The sequence below is a fragment of the Ptychodera flava genome, chromosome 15, assembly GCF_041260155.1.
Source record: "Ptychodera flava strain L36383 chromosome 15, AS_Pfla_20210202, whole genome shotgun sequence".
Taxonomy (NCBI): domain Eukaryota; kingdom Metazoa; phylum Hemichordata; class Enteropneusta; family Ptychoderidae; genus Ptychodera; species Ptychodera flava.
In genome coordinates, this window is record NC_091942.1 from 40,786,033 (window position 1) to 40,805,511 (window position 19,479).

Consider the following 19,479-nt stretch of genomic DNA (forward strand, 5'->3'; position numbering starts at 1 on the left):
GTTCATCTTACAGCTGGTGCCCTAGCTAGTGAAGAGATCACATCAGATCTTACCAATGCATATTCAAGAGGCGAAGAGGCCTACCTACAGTTTGAGAGTGAGCGTCTTACACAAGGAGTCAAAGATTTGTTTGACAAAATGTCCGTGGTACGAGGGAAGACGTTTGCAGATATATCCAAGAAACCAAAGTCTAAAGTAACCATGAACTGCTTGTCACTGAAAGAAAATAGAAATCTTCTCCAGAGAATGCTGTTGATTGCACAGGTACGACAACTTGATCTTCATGATGCCCTGACATACCCACTAGGCCCTGTTCCAGCAATGTTGGCCAACTTTGATGAGACAATGACAAAGACAAATAAAGCTGTTCTTGCTCATATTCTGGAGGCAACATTTCCAGAAGCTATTGTTGACCTCAGTTTCAAAGGCAAGACTGCCATTATTGTTGATGCTATGGCGATGATTCAAATACAAAGTAAAATACCAGCTACATTTGGATAATTTGCATCCACCATATTTTACCTGCTGAGAGCAATAGCCGCTAAGTATGGTGGGTGCCACAAGAATTGGCTTTGTCATCGATCAGTACTGAGAACAGTCCATAAAAGATGCAGAGAGAAAACGTAGGGCAACGACAGGTACCCTTACCGAGATTCGGATCACAAGACCAACTCTAAATATGCCAAGGCAGTTCAGAAAGTATCTTGCCTCTGGTAAGAATAAGGAATCTCTCCTACTCTTTCTGTTTGAATCATGGAAAGAATATGAATCAGAATGCCTGCAGGGTATCACCATGTATGTTACCAATGGCGAGTTATGCTACAGGTTGCAATCTGCAGATGGTGTCATGGATGTAACCAAGGTACCTGAATTACAGTGTGACCATGAAGAGGCTGACACAAGACTACTACTTCATGCTCAACATGCATCATACATTGGGTAAGCAGACAACATTGTCATTCGCAGTCCTGATACAGATGTCTTGATGTTAGCTGTGAGTTGTGCTCATCAATTACAGGGCCAGCTGTTCCTACATCAAACCAGCAAAAATGGTAAAATCCTCTATGTAAACAAGATATCAGAGTCTTTGGGAGACAAGACTGCCCTGGCTCTCCTTGGCCTTCATGTGTTCTCTGGCTGTGATAGCGTGAGTGCTTTCAAAGGCAAAGGCAAGAAGAAGATGATAAAAATGCTTCTTGGAAGTGATACCTACACTGGTACATTCCATGACCTGGGAATGTCATGGACATTGTCTGATACCCTGATGACACAAATAGAGTCCTTTGTCTGTAATTTGTATGGACAAAGCCGATGCAGTAATGTGAATGAAGCAAGATACAACTGCTTTCGTCTTGGCCTACACAGTGATGGTGCCCTCCCTCCAAACAAAGACAGCCTGAAATTGCATACACAGCGTGCAAACTACCAAACAGCAATCTACAGGCGATGTTTGCAAGCCAAAATGGATGCACCAAGCCCACATGGACATGGATGGATACTGCAAGACTCAGAGCTATCAATCCAGTGGATGACACTTCCCCCTGCACCAGATTCTATCATCAATTTTGTAAGCTGTAAATGCAAGAAGTCTGGATGCTCATCAAGATGTTCATGTAGAGAAGTGGAATTGCATTGCACAGAGCTGTGTCAGTGTGTTTCCTGTACAAACACAACAAACATTGATGAAAGTGAACTAGCAGATGAAGAGAATGATAGCTCCTCAGACATAGAAAGTGACATTGAATGAACTAATTAACTGTAAGGAAGACATCGACAAAATCAAACATTCAATCATAGTGATCGCAATGCAGATAACACTCACTGACAATAGAGAATTATGGACACATGTGTCTTTCAAATGAAGGGAGATTTCAAATTGAAATGTATTTCCACTGATTGTTTCATCTCACAAAAAACACAAAGAATAAAAAACCAGAGTGAAGACTAACAATTGTGGTCATTTCTCCCGTGTAAATTGAAACTTCCAGGCAATTTTTACCATATACTCTCAAATAGTTGAGTACATCAAGGTTAAGAATATGATAAGTATGGACCCTAGGGATTTCTCCATATTTGGTAAAAATTAATCAAAAGAAGGTAATTAGCCATATGAGAGTAACACCAACCACTGTTTTTTCAAGAAGGAATAATACAACACATCACACCTTATCATGTAGGATCAGCAACCGTTTCAACTAAATCAAAGGAAATGCCCGGTCGATACATCTTCTTTTTTAGTGTGAAAAGTTAAAAAAATTACAGTTTTGGTTAAAAATATATTGTTAGACATTTTCAAGAAATGTTTGTGGATCTCATGTGGGAAAATTGGAGATGAAAAGGGAATAGTTTCATGGTTTGAACATACAGTAAACCAATAAACATATCTTTTTTTTTCACAAAAAACATGAAAATGTGTGTTTTTGGTAAAAAAGTGCTTGTTTTATGTTTTTCGATGAAATAACAGTTGTTTTCAATTTTTCTTATAATTACTTTGGTACACTCAACAATAACTATCATGAACAGAGTAACAACATACTTTTGATCATTTTCACTGAAAATTACAAAAAAAACAAGCTTTTTGGTCAAAAATCTAATTAATGTGCAAGATTTTGCAATGGAAAATTGTGATTTCCATACAAGCATATTGTAAACTGTCTTTTCACATGATATCAATATCCACAAACGTGTGGGTAAAAAAAATCAACTTCCAGAGCTTTTTCTAGGGCTCGGCCCACAGACACGAGGGACTGTCGACTGTCTGGTATTAGTTGCACACTTCGTTTGTGATGTGATGTAGCTTTCCTGTTGTTATCTCACGTATGCACAGTGTTGTTTTATAAATATTCATGAGCGCTAATGCATATTCATGATAACGTTTGACGCCCATGCCTTAACCTACTTGCGTTATCTTTACCCGATTACTAGATTAGAGGAAAAAAATGCAAGATGTCACCAGGTTTAGTTCTATCAATAAACTTTTCTATTGTACATTCTTCAGCCACTCAAAGTGCAAGAATGATTCAAATACACATAACCCTATTAAATTTTATTGAAACCTGGCTATTGTAAACAAAATTCTACAATTTTATGTTCATGTCAAATCACTCTGTGAATAATCAATCAGTATTTTTTTCTGAAAATTTAGCCGTAAACATTTATTTGTTAAATTTGATATCCTTGTCAGTCAACAAGAACCAGTCTGGTTAAAACTGAAATTCATAAATCACATTATGACATGTCGAACTATTTGAATTTGATCTACATTAAACTTCTAAATTTTATATCTATGTATTAAAGCATTCAGTTTTAAAAATTTAGTATCTATATATAGTATGTCAATCGTATGTTTGAGTATCAATTACACATGTTAAAATTTATTTTCATAAATATTTTACACATCTGGAACATCATTTTTTAAATGCAATCATTCATGTAATGGGAGTGAATATTTTGTACAAACTTCGACTGTTGAACTTATTTGCATATTTTAAGAACATGATTTGAGTTGTAAACCTCCTAACTCCTGAAATATGTGGTCTCGACAGGACATCAAACAAACTTTCCATTATGGGTGGCCAATTGACAATATTGCAACTCATGCATATGTAGGAGCCACGCCTGTATCATTGACCAGCAATACTGGATGTTGTGGGTCGTCATATTGTCCAACGCTCATTTTTCATTTTGATGATCAACATGAGATAGAAATGTAAAATTTACAGCAGCAGCCAGTACTAGTTTGATAAAAACTTGTTAAAAATAGTGTGATCGGAAACAAATATTGTAATTTATACTTACAAATACAACAGTGAGCCTTGCCATTACACTTACAACCTCTAGTTGCACGAACCTCTCCCTTTTTACAAGATTTTCTGCATGCACCTCCACATAGTTCAGAACAGTCGAGTCTGGTTGGGTCATCTATGGTTTGAAATAGAAAATAACATGGTATCTTTAAGTTTAGCTTAGTGTAACTAAGATAGTATCAAGGGAATTTTTAGTGAATATGTCTGTTTAAAACATTTTATGACATTATTTAAGCATTAAAAATTGATTGAATCATAGACCCTATGTTTTCTCCAGGGTCTATGGTTGAACCTGGTTCATATAGCAATTATTGAGTAGTTGATGGAGTTCACTGTAAATTGCAGGTAGACGACGTCTGACAAATACAACTGGTTTACTACAACAACACTGACTGAGTGCCAAGAGTGCAAGTGAGTATTGATAAATATCTTGACACTGACTATTGTTACTGTAACATGATTTTCGTGTTTACACAATCCTCTAATAGTTTGAGAAACAAAGTAAAATTTCCAAAATCGATTCAATTACTGTTCCATAAACAAACAAGCGACCTAGCGGCCAATATAGCTCTGCTGTGTTTATGTAGAGAATAACTATTTTTGACACATGTTGATGAAGAAGATGGAAATCTTTGATAGCTCAATGCAGTGGCCACAAAAAAGTGGCTAAAATAAGCTGCAAAAATACACAATTGAAGATTTCATCATACTTTGAATATATCACATCGGATCATCCTTAAGAACATGTCAACCAAAGCTATCTGATGAGTAGTTTTTTTTGAGAATAAAATTTTCTGACCAAAAATGGCAACAATTGCCCCTAAAAATAAAAATTGCAGATTTCATCATAATTTCAAAAGATCAAATTTAGTTCATCTATAGAAACCTGTATACCAAATTTCAAAGCTGTTAGACCAGTACTTTTTGAGAAACACATTTTTTGACCAAAAATGGGAAAAATTGCCCCAAAAATTCAAAATTGCAGATTTCATCATTATTTCAATAAATATCATTTAGTTCAGCTATAGAAACCTGTATACCAAATTTCAAAGCTATCAGATGAGTTGTTTTGGAAATACACATTTTTTGACCACAAGCGGAAAAAATTGCCCCACAAATACAAAATTACAGATTTCATCAAAAATTCAATATATATTACTTAACTCATCTGTAGAAACCTGTATACCAAATTTCAAAACTATCAGACCAGTACTTCTTGAGAAACACATTTTTTGACCAAAATGGCAAAAATTGCCCCAAAATTACAAATTTGCAGATTTCATCATAATTTCAATAAATATCATTAAGGTGATCTGTAGGAACCTGTATACCGAATTGCAAAGCTATATGAGTAGTTTTGGAAATACACATTTTTGACCAAAAATGGAAAAAATTGCCCCAAAAATACAAAATTGCAGATTTCATCATAATTTCAATAAATATTACCAAGTTCATCTATAAAAACCTGTATACCAAATTTCAAACTATCTGACCAGTACTTTTCGAGAAATACATTTTTTGACCAAAAATGGCAAAAATTGCCTTAAAAATGCAAATTTGCATATTTCTGCACAATTTGAACAATCTGAAATAGATCATCCCTAGGAACATATGTACCAAATATCAAAGCTATCTGACTGGTATTTTTGAGGAAGATTTTACAAGATTTTTTACCAAAAACGACAAAAATTGCCTTTAAAAAATATGCAAATTTCACCATGATTTGAACAAATCTGACTGAAGTCACCCTAAGTAAACTGCATATCAAATTTCAAAGCAATCGGACAAGCGGTTTCAGAGAAGATTTTTTTACCAAAAACACCAAAAAATGCCCCAAAAATACAAATATGCAAATTTCACCACGATTTGAATAAACTTAAGTGAGGTCACCCCAAGTGAACTGCATATAAAATTTCAAAGCAATTGGACTTGTGGTTTCAGAGGAGAAGGCAATTGTTGACGGATGACAGACAACGACGGACGGAGACGACGGAAAACCTATTTGATAAGCTCCGCGTTGCTGACAGTGGAGCTAATAAATGTAGGAGTACATACCAATACAGCAAACACCATTGTCTTCACAGGTACACCCTTCTGATGATGCAATTTCACCATCCTTGCAGTGCTTTCGACATGTTCCATCACATTCATCCCGACACCGGAGAATTCTTGGGTTATCTGTTTTGAAAAAGAGTCGGTTATGAAACTGACATGCAAATGAATGAAACTGTGGATTATGGATAAATGTGTCACTTTCATCTTCCACTGAAAAGTTTCTCCTCAAAAGTAATTTTCATCTAAATATGATAAAGTTTTTAAAATGAAGACTTACTTATACAACATTTACTTTGTAGGCCATTGCATTTGCATGGACCTGGAGATTCAATTTCATTTGCATCACAGGAAGTACGACATACACCTCCACACTGTTCATTACAGATTAATTCATCTGGGTCATCTGAAATTCAAATTGTACAAGTGATGTGAAGTTTGGCACATAGATTGGTGTTTCTTTGGGTCCTACAAATTACTGCCCGTGACTGCCCGTAGCTGCCCAAGGACTGCCTGAGAACTGCCTGAGGACTGCCCAAGGAGAAAGTGGGCCAAATTTCACCCATTTTTTGCTCACGTGTTTACACATGTGAGCATATGTCGCAGCGATGTCTGTCTGTCTGTCCGACTGTGTGTCTGTCTGTCTGTCTGTCTGTCTGTTGGTCCGATATCTCAAAAACGGCTGATCAGATCAGAATCAAATCTGGCACATAGATTCAGTTAGCATATGGCAAGAACTGATTAGTTTTTGGTGGGTTTGGCTTGCATACATTTTGCTCATTTGCATAATTAATGATTTTAGAAAAAACGGATATTCATTAAAAAAGACAACACACAATTTGATGAGATTTGTTACAAATGTTGATCACACCAACTTGAAGATATATCAGTAGTGGGAACCATTAAGGGGTGACATGAAAGAGAGTTGCTAATTTGCATATTTAATGAACTTTCCTAATTAGGGATATATATCTGATTTGACTCGATCAAAATCGACCAAACTTGGTATGTATATTAAAGATACTATGATTTAACATTATTGAAAGTCATTAAGCGTTTTAACAGCAGCCAATTCCTAATTTACATATTTAATGAACTTTGCTAACTAGAGATATATATTTAAATTGAATGGACCAAAGTTGATGAAACTTGCTACATGTATTGAAGCTACTATGATACAACATTTTTGAAAGTCATTAAACATTTTCACTTCAGCCAATTCCCAATTTGCATATTTAAAACACTTTCCAAATTAGGGATATTTTCATAATTAGGGATATTTATCTTAATTGACTTGATCAAAATTGATGAAACTTGCTATGTACATTAACGACACTATAATACAATATTATTGAACGTCATTAAGGATTTTCTCTTCAGCCAATTCCTAATTTGCATATTAAATGAACTTTCCTAATTAGAGATATATATCTGAATCAACTTGACCAAAGTTGACAAAACTTTCTACACATATTGCAGATACCATGATACAACATTATTGAAAATCATTAAGCATTTTTACTTAAGCCAATTCCTAATTTACATATTTAATGAACTTTGCTTATTAGGGATATATTCTGGGATTTACTTGATCAAAGTTGATGATTATACCAGGTTAAAACAATATCAAAAGTCATTTCACATTTTCATGTCAGCTAATTTATTATTTGCATGTCTAATGAGCTTTCAGAGCTCGGCATATATGGCTTGAAGGACTTGGCCAACGGTAATTACACTGGCTATACAAAGTGGTGATCAATGACAGCAGTAAAAGAACTTTAATATTTTTATTTCAGCTAATTACATATTTGTATACTTCATGACCTAATCGGCAGTGATTATTGTTCATAACGTTGATCATAATACTTTCAATGAAGTTGCAAACATGTGGCCATGGTTAAAATTTACACAAAACCACAATATATAATGAAACACGTGAGCATTTTCAGTTCATATCCGGTAACACTAAGCCAATAGGTTGAACTTATATCGTGCCCAGCCAACCAAAAATATCATTGATTTGGTGTTTTCTGTAGCGGTTTTAGAACCCAAAAGACGCCGGGCTTTCAACGAGAAAGACGTCCCCATCTTGATTGTGAGATCATACTATTCAGTGCAAGGGGTGGTAGGCTGTCAGGCTGTACGCATTAAACAAGGTTATTGTGCCACCTCTTGGACTGAATGGTATTATCTCACTATATAAAGCTGGCAACGTCCTTCAAGCCCTGTGTCTTCCATGTTCCAAAACTGCCAGAGAAAACATCAGGTTAACGGGAAATCAATGATATTTTTGGTTGGCTGGGCATGATATAAACTGAACCTATTGGCCTAGTGTTAAATGGGCAAAATTTGGCCCACTTTTTCCTCAGGCAGTGTTTCGGCAGTTCTCGGGCAGTCCTCAGGCAGCTACGGGCAGTAATTAGTAGGACCAGTTTCATTCATGCTACACTTTTACATTACTAGTTATATTATAAACATCGATAATAAAATATCTGAAATAACCATTTCATCCTTAAAAATGAATGGAAGGTTGTTGGCTAGTTGTATTCAACATTGTTGACCACAGAACGAAGTTTGTTTCAAAACATTTGACTGGCAATGATGTAGGTGACACTGGCCACCTGTAACAGGTACATCACCACGGCAATGACATGGCAGATATAAAAGTCCATTTCTGATCAACCTGGTAGCTACCTTAGTCTCTGGAGCTGGTTAAGATACACATCATGTGAACATTTCATATCAATTACGTTGCAAAATGATATTGTCAAATTTTGTACGACAACCAGCTCTTGCAAATTAATCCTGTAATGCGAGCTCAAAATTTCGGAAAATCACAGAAAACACTATGCAATAATAGAGCAGTTCTGACATGAATGCATTGGGTATCAACAACAAAAACAACAAAAGTTGCACTGTGTTGAGTCAAAAGTGAATATAATGGCAAGTGATGAACCAATAGGTCTGTACAGCTTACAATCATGATGAGCTAAGTGTCATGGGTTTAGTCGAAACTAAAGCTTGGTTTCGATGCCTTCAATGCAAATATTGCCTTCATTGCATAACAAACAGTGATTGCAGTACTGTACATGTTGAAATACTTGCACATTTACATTTACGTATTACTCTATATATTATGATTTAGTATTTACTATTTCCTATTTGCATTCAGGGTTTTATCTATTTAATGATACATGCCTTTATATAAAAGCATTTGTACACTTACAAAACCATTACGTGACATATTAGTTACTGCCAAAATTAATTTACTTTGTGGTCTGAGCATTTCATCCACTGAATGATTAACAGAGCACACCCTTTGAGTGCTGTAATTTTTCCCACCAAAATTTTAGTGCAACATTTTAACAATTTTCATGAATTTTTCTGTAATTTTTTTAATTATAACATCACATTTCATTGGTTACAGGTTTTCATAAAAATTTTTGCAAATATCTGAAAAAAAATTGACTGGGGTACATTTTATAAAGGCGACAAAAGTTGACTTTGGTGCTCAAAGGGTTAATTCATACATTTGACCGTTGCCAACCTGACAACTTCAAGTGCATCGAAATACAATTTGTACACTCTGATGGGGATGTAAACACAAATTCTATGAAAATACTCACTACAGGATCAGATGACCATTTGTATAGACCAAGCACAGATGCATGGCAGTATTTACTGAGGCATATCTTTATCACTGTACACAATGCAGATGACAACCAACAGGTACCAGCTGCTGTTGGTTTATTTTATTGAAGCAAAACTATTTGCTAAAATAACAGTCTACTGTGTAGAATCAATAGTCACGGAAATTAAGCAAAACGCAGAAAAATTTATCTTGAAATTTAAACCAAAGATATTTTTTAATACAACATACTAAGCTATGGCTAAAAAAATATAAGAATCATCGTTTATAATGACATTAAACAGTACTTTACTTTGATGCATTCAAACTTTATCCAATATGATGTATTGTATCATACCAGTATATTGATGGTGCAAATGCAGCGATCTGATTGGTCGAGACACGAAAAGAACAATGGTATATTGGCGATATACCACGGCTGGCACACGTGCGAGCTTTCAGCAAGAGCCAAAATCTTTTTTTGACGTTCTATGCGAGAATTTCAATATACAGTTATGATATAATATTGCGTGCTATCGCTCGTGCATATATGTCACGAACTGGTCAAAATCTCGTGGTATAACGTCGCTGGGTGTGCATTATTGCTTAAACATGCCATGGTCTCTCCACAAAGGACTGTGAACATACTAATTGGATTGTACACACCCTAGAAAAATTCTTAACGATAGTATTTACAAAATGAAGGCTCAGAAATTACCGCTGATTTCTGGAGTATCAATGAATTCCTTTGAAGTAATCAAGTGAATTCTAGATAAGTTACGATTTGAAATACAAATGAATAAATAAATATAGATATTACACATGGTAAATCACTGTCAATTACCACTGACAAAATTATCAGGAAGATACATGTCCACACTGGTATTCTCTTAGGTTTGCTACATGTGTACAGTTTGATAAATCTGTGCATTCCTTGGTCAGGCCTATATGCACATTACTAGAGACTTCCCATTATTCATCATGATTTGTACCAGCATAGATTCCTCCGTGAAGTCTAGCATGTCTCTAATGTGTAGGCAAATTCTTGGACTAGTAAAAATTCTGTGTACTTTTGAGGACACCATTCTTCTCAATTCCCATTTTTAAGGATTTAGAAAAATATGCTTGATTGAGAGCGGCGATAGCATTTTTGTAAATTTTCCACTGATTGTGTTCAAGGCCATACAGAATAATGTGATTGAAAGTAGGGACACCAGTTGCATCTGTTTTATGAAACACAAGGATATTGATTTTTTCCAAATAGAAAAGACAAAAGAAATTTACATGCTGACTTTTCTCAGATAATGACCCCTTCAGTTTGTTATCACTTGTTTTCAAAAAGCATTTGTAGTACCAAAAGCATTTGTAGTACCTACAGAATGTGAATTTTTTGGTTATTTAACAGTTTCTTTGAAATTTACACTGAAATATCTCAACATACTTTTAATAAATATAATTAATCAATTATCTTTGAGATTTCACAATATTGCTTTTATGCAGAACTGAAAAAAGTTATAAAAAAAATAATGTCGTTGGTACAAACAGAATTGTGGGTAATTTATTGTACTGTGATATGTATAGTCAAGTAAAAAGTCATACAAAAAGTGTAGTACTGCCATTCTTGTCTGAGTGAATTGTGTTTCAACTGTTTAGGCCAAAGTAATTAAATTCTTTGTTTTGCGTCCACTCTAAATGGGAAAATGTACGCGTCTATGCGGCTGAAAAACACACACAAGAAAATTAACACAATGTAATTTGATTGCAGCAAATAAAACATTGTAACAAAATTTTAGATCAGAAAAGCTAAGCGGTTATGTCCTAAAATTTCCTATTCAAATACATTGTGTGTGTTTTTCATGAAAACCTTAAAAACCTAGGCGGGTAGGGACGCAAAACAAAGAATTTAATTACTTTGGCCTTATAATCTGACACAAGAAATTCATACTCAGCATAGAAATTACTGAATTTCACTTGGTTACCAATATGACAGCTGTTGCATGTCTATTTTGTGGTGAGGCTATTTACATATCAACAATCTGCAGATTAAACTAAAATTGAGGATGGAACATTTTGAAGCATTGGTGACAGTTGCTGTTTTTTTTCTATTCAAATATGAACTTCATGAGAACGTGTTTATATTTGCATGTGAGATTTGACAGCTGGTAGACAGAGATCTGGTTTAAGGTAAACGCACATATGAAATAAAATCAGAATTTACCATTGAAATATTAGAGTCATCATCCCCAAAAAATCATTCAAGTTTCATTGTTCTTTGCTTGGCTGAAATTAAATAAAAACAGATATTTTTGAAAACTTTAATTTCAGTTACTTTTGGCCCGCAATGTTGCATTTCAAAACCTTTTGATTGAAAAAGGATCTCTCCTTGACACATCTTGAATGGGAAATATACAAGGTTTGTAAGTGTGACCATTACTTACCTAGACAGCATTTATACAAAGCATCTTTACATTTACAGCTTTTGGGAGCTTCAATTTCTCCTTTGTAGCACCATCTAAACTGACAACTTCCACCACAATTTTCTTCACAAGCAAAATTTTCAACAGATACATCTGAAAACAGGACACATCAACCTTATTGTTTAAAGTAATTAATGGTCACTTTTACATCACGTGGAATATCCAATCATGGTTTATATCAAAATGACCAACTTTGTCATGGATTATCTGTAGAAGTATGATCAAGAATTGACGCAAAAAACTTATGACAATACAAACCCAGCAGCAAAATTATTGACAGGACAATAAATGTTACTGTTCATGCTCACAGACATAGCTGGATAATATTTCTGAGCACATCTCCTATTTTTTGTTAGGCTTAATAAACAGTTCAATGTATCCTACATGAAAAGGGATACTGTTGAGTTCAGAGATTGAGTTTTTTCCACTTTTTATGCTTTTATACTTTTCATGCACAGTCTCTGCTTTCAGATACAAGTGGATTATATTACTTGCTGTTAGTGCAGTGATACAACAGCCACCCCTCTTTAAGTCAGGCCAAATGAATTTAGTTATTGATTTCTGCGTTTTGCATCCTTACACTTAGGTTTTTGCAGATTTTTGAGAAAAAAATAACATCTTGTATTTCAATAAGATTTACCATGTAGCTTATTCTGCCTACAAATCATTATTTCAACATTTATAAGATGTACACAAAATGCTTGCAGAGTGTCACAGTGCAGTGTAAATTATAGAGGTGGCAAAGAACTTTTTGTTTGAATCTTGAACAGGCACCACCCTATTTCAATCAGGTATAAAAGTATGTGTCAAATTTTCTGTGTGTTTTTGAACTCTAACAACTTTAATACCCTTTCAAAATTTTTGAGTAGATGCAAAAACAAAGAATTTACTTACTCTGGCCTGATCGAAAACACATACTGATTTGCATAGAGTGACAATTCTTACTTGATATTGGTGAGTGTGTCACTTTCCTCTTCTCCCTATGCCGTGTTTCTATAAATGTATTTGGGCTATTCTTGCAATCCTAACAAAACAAAACAATGACAAATTCAATTATTCAAATTAAATTCTATGACATTTTTACTGAAAAATAAACTTTTGTATTTTATTCCTCAGTACACACCATTTGTCATCGAAAAATTTTGAGATCCATTACAGATTTTCTGAAGCAGTTCTTCAGATAATTAAGCTTTAGGTCTATAGCTGTGGTGGTTTAGACGGGTCATTCCATCCCATTACAGGCTGATTTTCACTTCTACAAATTACTTTTTTTTGGCGCGCGGGGGGTGGGGGGGGTGGGGGGGTGTTAAAAATCATAAAAGTCAAAATCAGCCCATTAAAAAGCAGAAATCCCATCTGAAAACACTACAGGTATTTGACTCAATGCAAGCAAACCATCACTTATGCAACCAGTAAGAAGTCTGTTTGCTTGCATAGAGTCGAATGCCTGTGTACAGACCCACAGCTTTTCCTTCAGAATATATTATTTTCACCACATAAAAATTCCATGGAATTTCTATACATTTCCAGATAAACTTTTTCGCAACTTCTCGTTGGTTACGTTCCCTAAAAATTCTCCGCTTCAGTATCAGTTTCCCTGACATAACATTTGGCCACAGGTGCCTGGAATTGCCAGTGTGGTATACATAGAGAGTATGGCAATTCAAGGCACGTCAGTTACTAGATCTAAGATTGTCTAGGATTCCCCTCCGTCTTTCTGGCCTTCATCCATACGGCTATGGACGAAGGCCAGCGGAGGCGTGATCCCAGACTAGGTCTCAGACAGTGGAATTGAGATTTAATTGATTCGCACACCGTAGTCCAGTTAGTGGCCAGAAATGTGAGAAAGGGATCGAGGTCCAGAGTTAAAGGTATACATGTCACCTGTAATATAAATATGCCCATATATGGTCAAAGGAGCATTCCTTGGTATTCAAAATGCCCATGCGAGGGCGCTGATTTTAAAAAGTGGCCACCCACTTAAAATCTGTGATTGGTTAGATTTTCTTTCCATGGTAACTGTGGCAAAATTGGAACAGGTGACAGTATACCTTTAATGGGGACTAGTTTAAATATGAAATAATATTAATAATAGCTGAAACATTTTGACAAGATGTCCTAAAGCTTCTTCAATTACATGTCTTGTTCAGATGATTCCTTTGTGCAGTAAAGTTTGAGCTGATGAAAGGTTATAACATGTAATTTAGAGATGACTTTTTTTTTCATCACTCTCTTCCGAGGTGTTTTCGATCTTGTAATTCTTTTGTTTTGTATTTCTTTTTATGCCAATGTCACGTATGTGTAGGCCTACACAGCTAAATAAATAAATAAATATGGTGATTCACGTAGTCGCTAAAATTGCTTATATCTCCTCGTGAATGAGATACAACATGCCAGAACTCTGGACTGCTGCTGTTTATCAGTTGGTTTTACCGTCCGACCCACACATCCCGGCAAAACCTTGAGCTACACGTATGTAGCACTCGAGCACTCCAGCTACCTGTGTCAGGCTGTGACGTACTACAGCCCCCGTACGATGTGTGTGCACGGCGTTTATACGGTCTCCCACCACAATGGTGGTATACACTGGCGGCAGGCCGTATCGTAGGCAGGGCTACCTGTGACGAAGACTGAATCCTACAGAAGACCATGGAGGTACCAAGTACCTCCATGAGGAAACAAACTACCAGAAGTATAAGGGAGCTTCAGTTTTTACGGCTGGGGGGGCCGGCAAAATCTTGTCGCGGGTGTTCAAAAAAATGATGACCCCCCCTGCATTTTTCGTGAAAAAAAGATGACCCCCCCTTTGTCAGACGAAAAAAATTGATGACCCCCCCCCCCCCCCCCCCCCCCCCCCCCCCGCTTAAAAATAACTAAAACCCATACGTCAATTTACCCGCATGGTTTGGATTTGAACTCCGGTACGCCGCGCACTTTATCGTGTAGCAGAGATGCCAGTGCACAAACTTCTCAGCCACATCCATTGAACGTCTGTTAATTAGGACGACTGTAATGCAATTTTTAACTTCATTTCAATAGACAACTCATGTCCATGGACATTGTATAAAGTGAACTTTATTGGAGTGGTTCGCCAAAGGCAGCCTTCCGGTTAAGAGGGTCATGGGCCATTACGTAAAGTCAACTTTATTCTAGTGGGCCACCGGTACCACCGGTAAAGAGGGTCGATCATGGCTATTGCATAAAGTAGACTTTACTGGACAGGGCTGCTGAAGGCGCACGGCCATTAAGATTGCCGTGGGGTTATTACATAAAGTCAATTTATTGGAGTGGGCCACCGCAGGCGGCCCGCCGGTAAAGAGGGTCGATCATGGCCATTGCATGAAGTAAACCTAATTGGAGTGGGCCGCCAAAGGCGTCTGCCCGTTAAGAGGGTCATGGGTAATACATAATGTATATTTATTGTAGTGGGCCGCCGAAGGCGGCCCGCCGGTAAAGAGGGTCGATCATGGCAATGGCATAAAGTGAACTTTATTGTTGGTATTATGTTTTTGAAAATGTGGTGACCCCCCCTTTCTTACCAGTGAAAAAGCGATGACCCCCCTTTGCGGATTCCAAATTTTGATGACCCCCCCCCCCCTGGATTTTGCCGCCCCCCCCCGGCCGTAAAAACTGAACGGTACCTAACTACTCCACAAAATCAATCTTCTTCAGGACATGTTCAAGAATATCGAATGGTTCACTCGCAAATAACATGGACGCCGACTTCAACACCAGTTTATACTTGTACCAGTACGCTTATGTCACAGGCGCTCCTTAGTTGGGTAGTCTGCTAAGTGGATCGATTTTCGGATCGATCTATTGATCCCGTAGTCGATATGCCCGCCACTGCAACCTAAATACTCACAAGGTGTGCAACACAGTCGCTCAAAAAACACACCACCTGATTTGTAAACTGGCCGTGCGCTCGCACAAAACATTCAGAACTAAACTCCCATATACCTAGTTGGATCACAAATTTAACCATCTCCTCAAAAATCACGCCGATGAATGTGTTACTCGCGTCATCTTGAAGAAATCGGCCGTGTTTTGTGACCAAGCGCGGTGAAATGCAGCCTGCAGAACGATTCTACCATATGACGTCATTTTTTCCACTGTTGCGTTGATTGGTTCAACTATCCTACACCAGTGACGTTTTGCCATGACCTTTGTTTTGGCCGTTGATTAGCCAATCAGTAGTGGAAAAAATTACATCATATGGTAGAATCATTCTGCAGGCCACATTTCACTGCGCTTGGTCTCAAAACACGGCCGATTTCTTCAAGATGATGCGAGCAACACATTCATCGGCGTGATTTTCGACGAGATGGTTAAATTTGTGATCCAACTAGGTATATGGGAGTGTAGTTCTGAATGTTTTGTGCGAGCGCACAGCCAGTTTACAAATCGGGTGGTGTGTTTTTTGAGTGACTGTGTTGCACACCTTGTGAGTATTTAGGTTGCAGTGGTGGGCATATCGACTACGGGATCAATAGATCGATTCGAAAATCGATCCACTTAGCAGACTACCCAACTAAGGAGCGCCTGTGGCTTATGTACTGGCGAAATACACCACAGTCTCTTGGTGGGCTATTCAGCTCTAGGACTATTCGACCAATAGACGAGTGTAGAAGCGAGAAACACCCCTCGCTTCTGTACACTCGTCTATTGGTCGAATAGTCCTAGAGCTGAATAGCCCACCAAGAGACTGTGAATACACTCAAAACCTAGTTTATTGTACTTTATGATCAAGATCCCAACTGGGATACGATTTCAATAAAGGCTTACTTTACTTTACTCATACTATAGCAACTGGCTACCTACTCTGTCGAGAAGTATTCGGCATTGGAAAGCTCCTCGCTGCTAACTCCATGGTCAGACCCACAGCACGTGGTCATCGTCCATTTTGAACAGTTGTAAGTATATCGAGCTGTGTGCATATGGCCTCCGAAATGCAGTCGACTGTAAAGGTCACTCCGAGGCGGACGCAACAACTGTTAAGGGAGCAACACTTCGTTGTGGCGGGGAGGGGGTCGGCCGGGAGGATGTCGGGGATAGCAACTTTTACAATATTGACATTTGAAGAATGTGTGCATATGGATAGTCGGCCCTATATCAAACTAGTTTTTAATCATTTTCAAAAGTCCGGGGAAGTAGGAAGATCACAGGGGACTGCAAAAGAAATCTGCGTCGATAAGCGATATGTCAGTTTGAGCGGGACAGGGGAGAGTGAGTTCATTTATACTGAACAGAAAATGAAGCTACTTTAACTGGTGGTTTGGTCACGAAGCCCTGGTCCTGGTCCGGAATCTAGAAGTGAACTTACGAATTTAAAATATTTAAAGTTTGTAATTTAAGAATGAAAGGGGCCCAGTCTCACCGTCAGGTTTTGTTTCCAATTCGTTAGTCCAGTATTTCGACGGAGTATTTTTGCCTTCTGAGATTTTTGGCGCTATGGGCGATGCCAAAAATTTCCGAAGGCAAAAATACTCCGTCGAGATACTAAAGTACACACGAAGCGAAAGAATGTTGTTGTTGTTGTTGTTGTTGTTGTTGTTGTTGCTGCTGCTGCTGCTGCTGTTGTACATGTTAGATGCAATACCAGTTCGTTGTTTGATGCTTTGCAAATCATTGTTGCAATGTGATCTTTGGCTTTATATTTTTAATAGCCTATGGCGTTGAATCCATGCCAAAAATAATTTGTCATTCTACAGCTCTACTTTCAGTTATCCTTAAGATGTAACGTCTTGAATAGATTGTTGTGGAGTGATATTGAAAATAATCCATTAGAATGAGTAATTTGGCATGTGTTTGATACCATCGATAGCTTCCTCGTTAATGACGGACTGTCCCTTTACAATTCCCCAATACACAACACGTTTTGCAATACACAAGCTTTATGATCGCGGTGTGAATGAATACACTGTGTTTAGAGGAAGGTTGTTTATTTGGTGTTTTCGCAAGAAAGATGCCCAGTCCTATATACTATTTTCATTTTTGGCATTTCTAAAAGTTTTGTCCCCTGTTTAACAACCTCCGTGCGTACTATGTGATACCATAGACCCTCCAAGGGTCTATGGTGATACAATCACCAAAATAACAAAAGAGCAAGCTTAAGCTTTGCAGCAGCGACCGTTCAGGCCTACACGAAAATGACGAAAACAACGTCATCTGTGGTAGTTGCTAAAGGAGCAAATACTTGATCGCTTTTACAGCCTTAAACACTATCGGTCAAAATGTTGGGTCCCACCAAGGAATGATTTGAACGTAAACCACAGGGGAGCCAGGGAAAGACAAACAAGCAAGCAAAGAAACAAGCAAACACATAAATAAATAAATAAACAAAAACAGACAAACATATAAATAAATATATAAATAAGTATACAAATACATTAATAAATAAAGAACAAAAATACAGACAAACAGAAACAAATTAACAAACAAACAAGCAAACAAACAATACCATAGAACGTTGAAAAAATAACAAACACAAAGAAATAAACAAATGTATACACCCTCACATACATACACGCACACACACACACACACACACACACACACACACACATATATATATATATATATATATGTGTGTGTGTGTGTGTGTGTGTGTGTGTGTGGCATTGAAAAAAGATTGAAAAAAGATTGAGATGATTGACTGAACAGCTCATGCAACAATCAACATGCGACGGCAGTACCACTACTCCCTATACTTATTTATTAATGTATTTGTATGCTTATTTATATTTTTATTTATATATTTGTTTGTTTTTGTTTATTTATTTATGTGTTTGTTTGTTTGCTTGCTTGTCTTTCCCTGGCACCCCTGTTCGTAAATATCTTCAAACCGACGCGACGATCAGCAGTACAAATATTAAGAAAATTTTAATGCAATGTAAGTGACACTTGAACTTTAGGTCGTAATGGTCACAGGTGTCTGGAGTTGCCAGTGTAGCCTTCTCCTTATGTATACTGCACTGGCAACTCCAGGCACCCGTGGGAATGGCCACCTATCGGTTTCCCAAAGAAGCAAAATTGAATCACAGCAGAATAGCTTTTACTTCTCAGTAACATACTGTGCGAGATTCTTGTTTACAAAAATGTATTTCGTGCACGATATCTAGATGCTCTTCGCCATCTGCAACATTTAAATTATACGATGTAGATTATGATAGACATGTTTTAACTTTCATCAATCACCATCGTACCTTGGATACATTGTTAACATTGGTCGTGTGGGTCCAAAACCACCTTTGAGCGCAGTTCCGACGAATGTATCCTTTAAATCGCAAAGCTTCGCTTGTGGTGTGTAAATAATACAAAAAGCTGCTTCTTAGTGTTTCTTGCTTACTATAGGCATGGCACACTGCAAATTAATATTGTAGGATTGAAGCATGTCAAAATATTAACGTTATTCCGAGAAGAGGCTAGAGTTGAGCTCTGATTTGATAAGAAGCCACGCATAGTAATGTCATGGAATGACATCAATACTTCTTCGGCCGAATACAGACTAATAATC

The 19,479-nt window shown here is 37.1% G+C and overlaps 1 protein-coding gene across 2 annotated transcripts in view; it reads right to left on the reverse strand.

Annotated features, from left to right (window-relative positions):
* The window catches only part of LOC139152192 (LDL receptor repeat-containing protein egg-1-like), a 52,945-nt gene that overhangs the window by 26,471 nt on the left and 6,995 nt on the right, over nucleotides 1–19,479 (reverse strand). For both annotated transcript variants that reach the window (XM_070725326.1, XM_070725328.1), the window contains exons 5-9: nucleotides 12,909–12,987; nucleotides 11,925–12,056; nucleotides 6,139–6,264; nucleotides 5,862–5,984; nucleotides 3,799–3,921 (exon numbers count right to left, since the gene is read on the reverse strand). In XM_070725326.1, coding sequence (XP_070581427.1) covers nucleotides 3,799–3,921; nucleotides 5,862–5,984; nucleotides 6,139–6,264; nucleotides 11,925–12,056; nucleotides 12,909–12,987 — 583 coding nt within the window. The remainder of the gene's footprint in view (nucleotides 1–3,798; nucleotides 3,922–5,861; nucleotides 5,985–6,138; nucleotides 6,265–11,924; nucleotides 12,057–12,908; nucleotides 12,988–19,479) is intronic.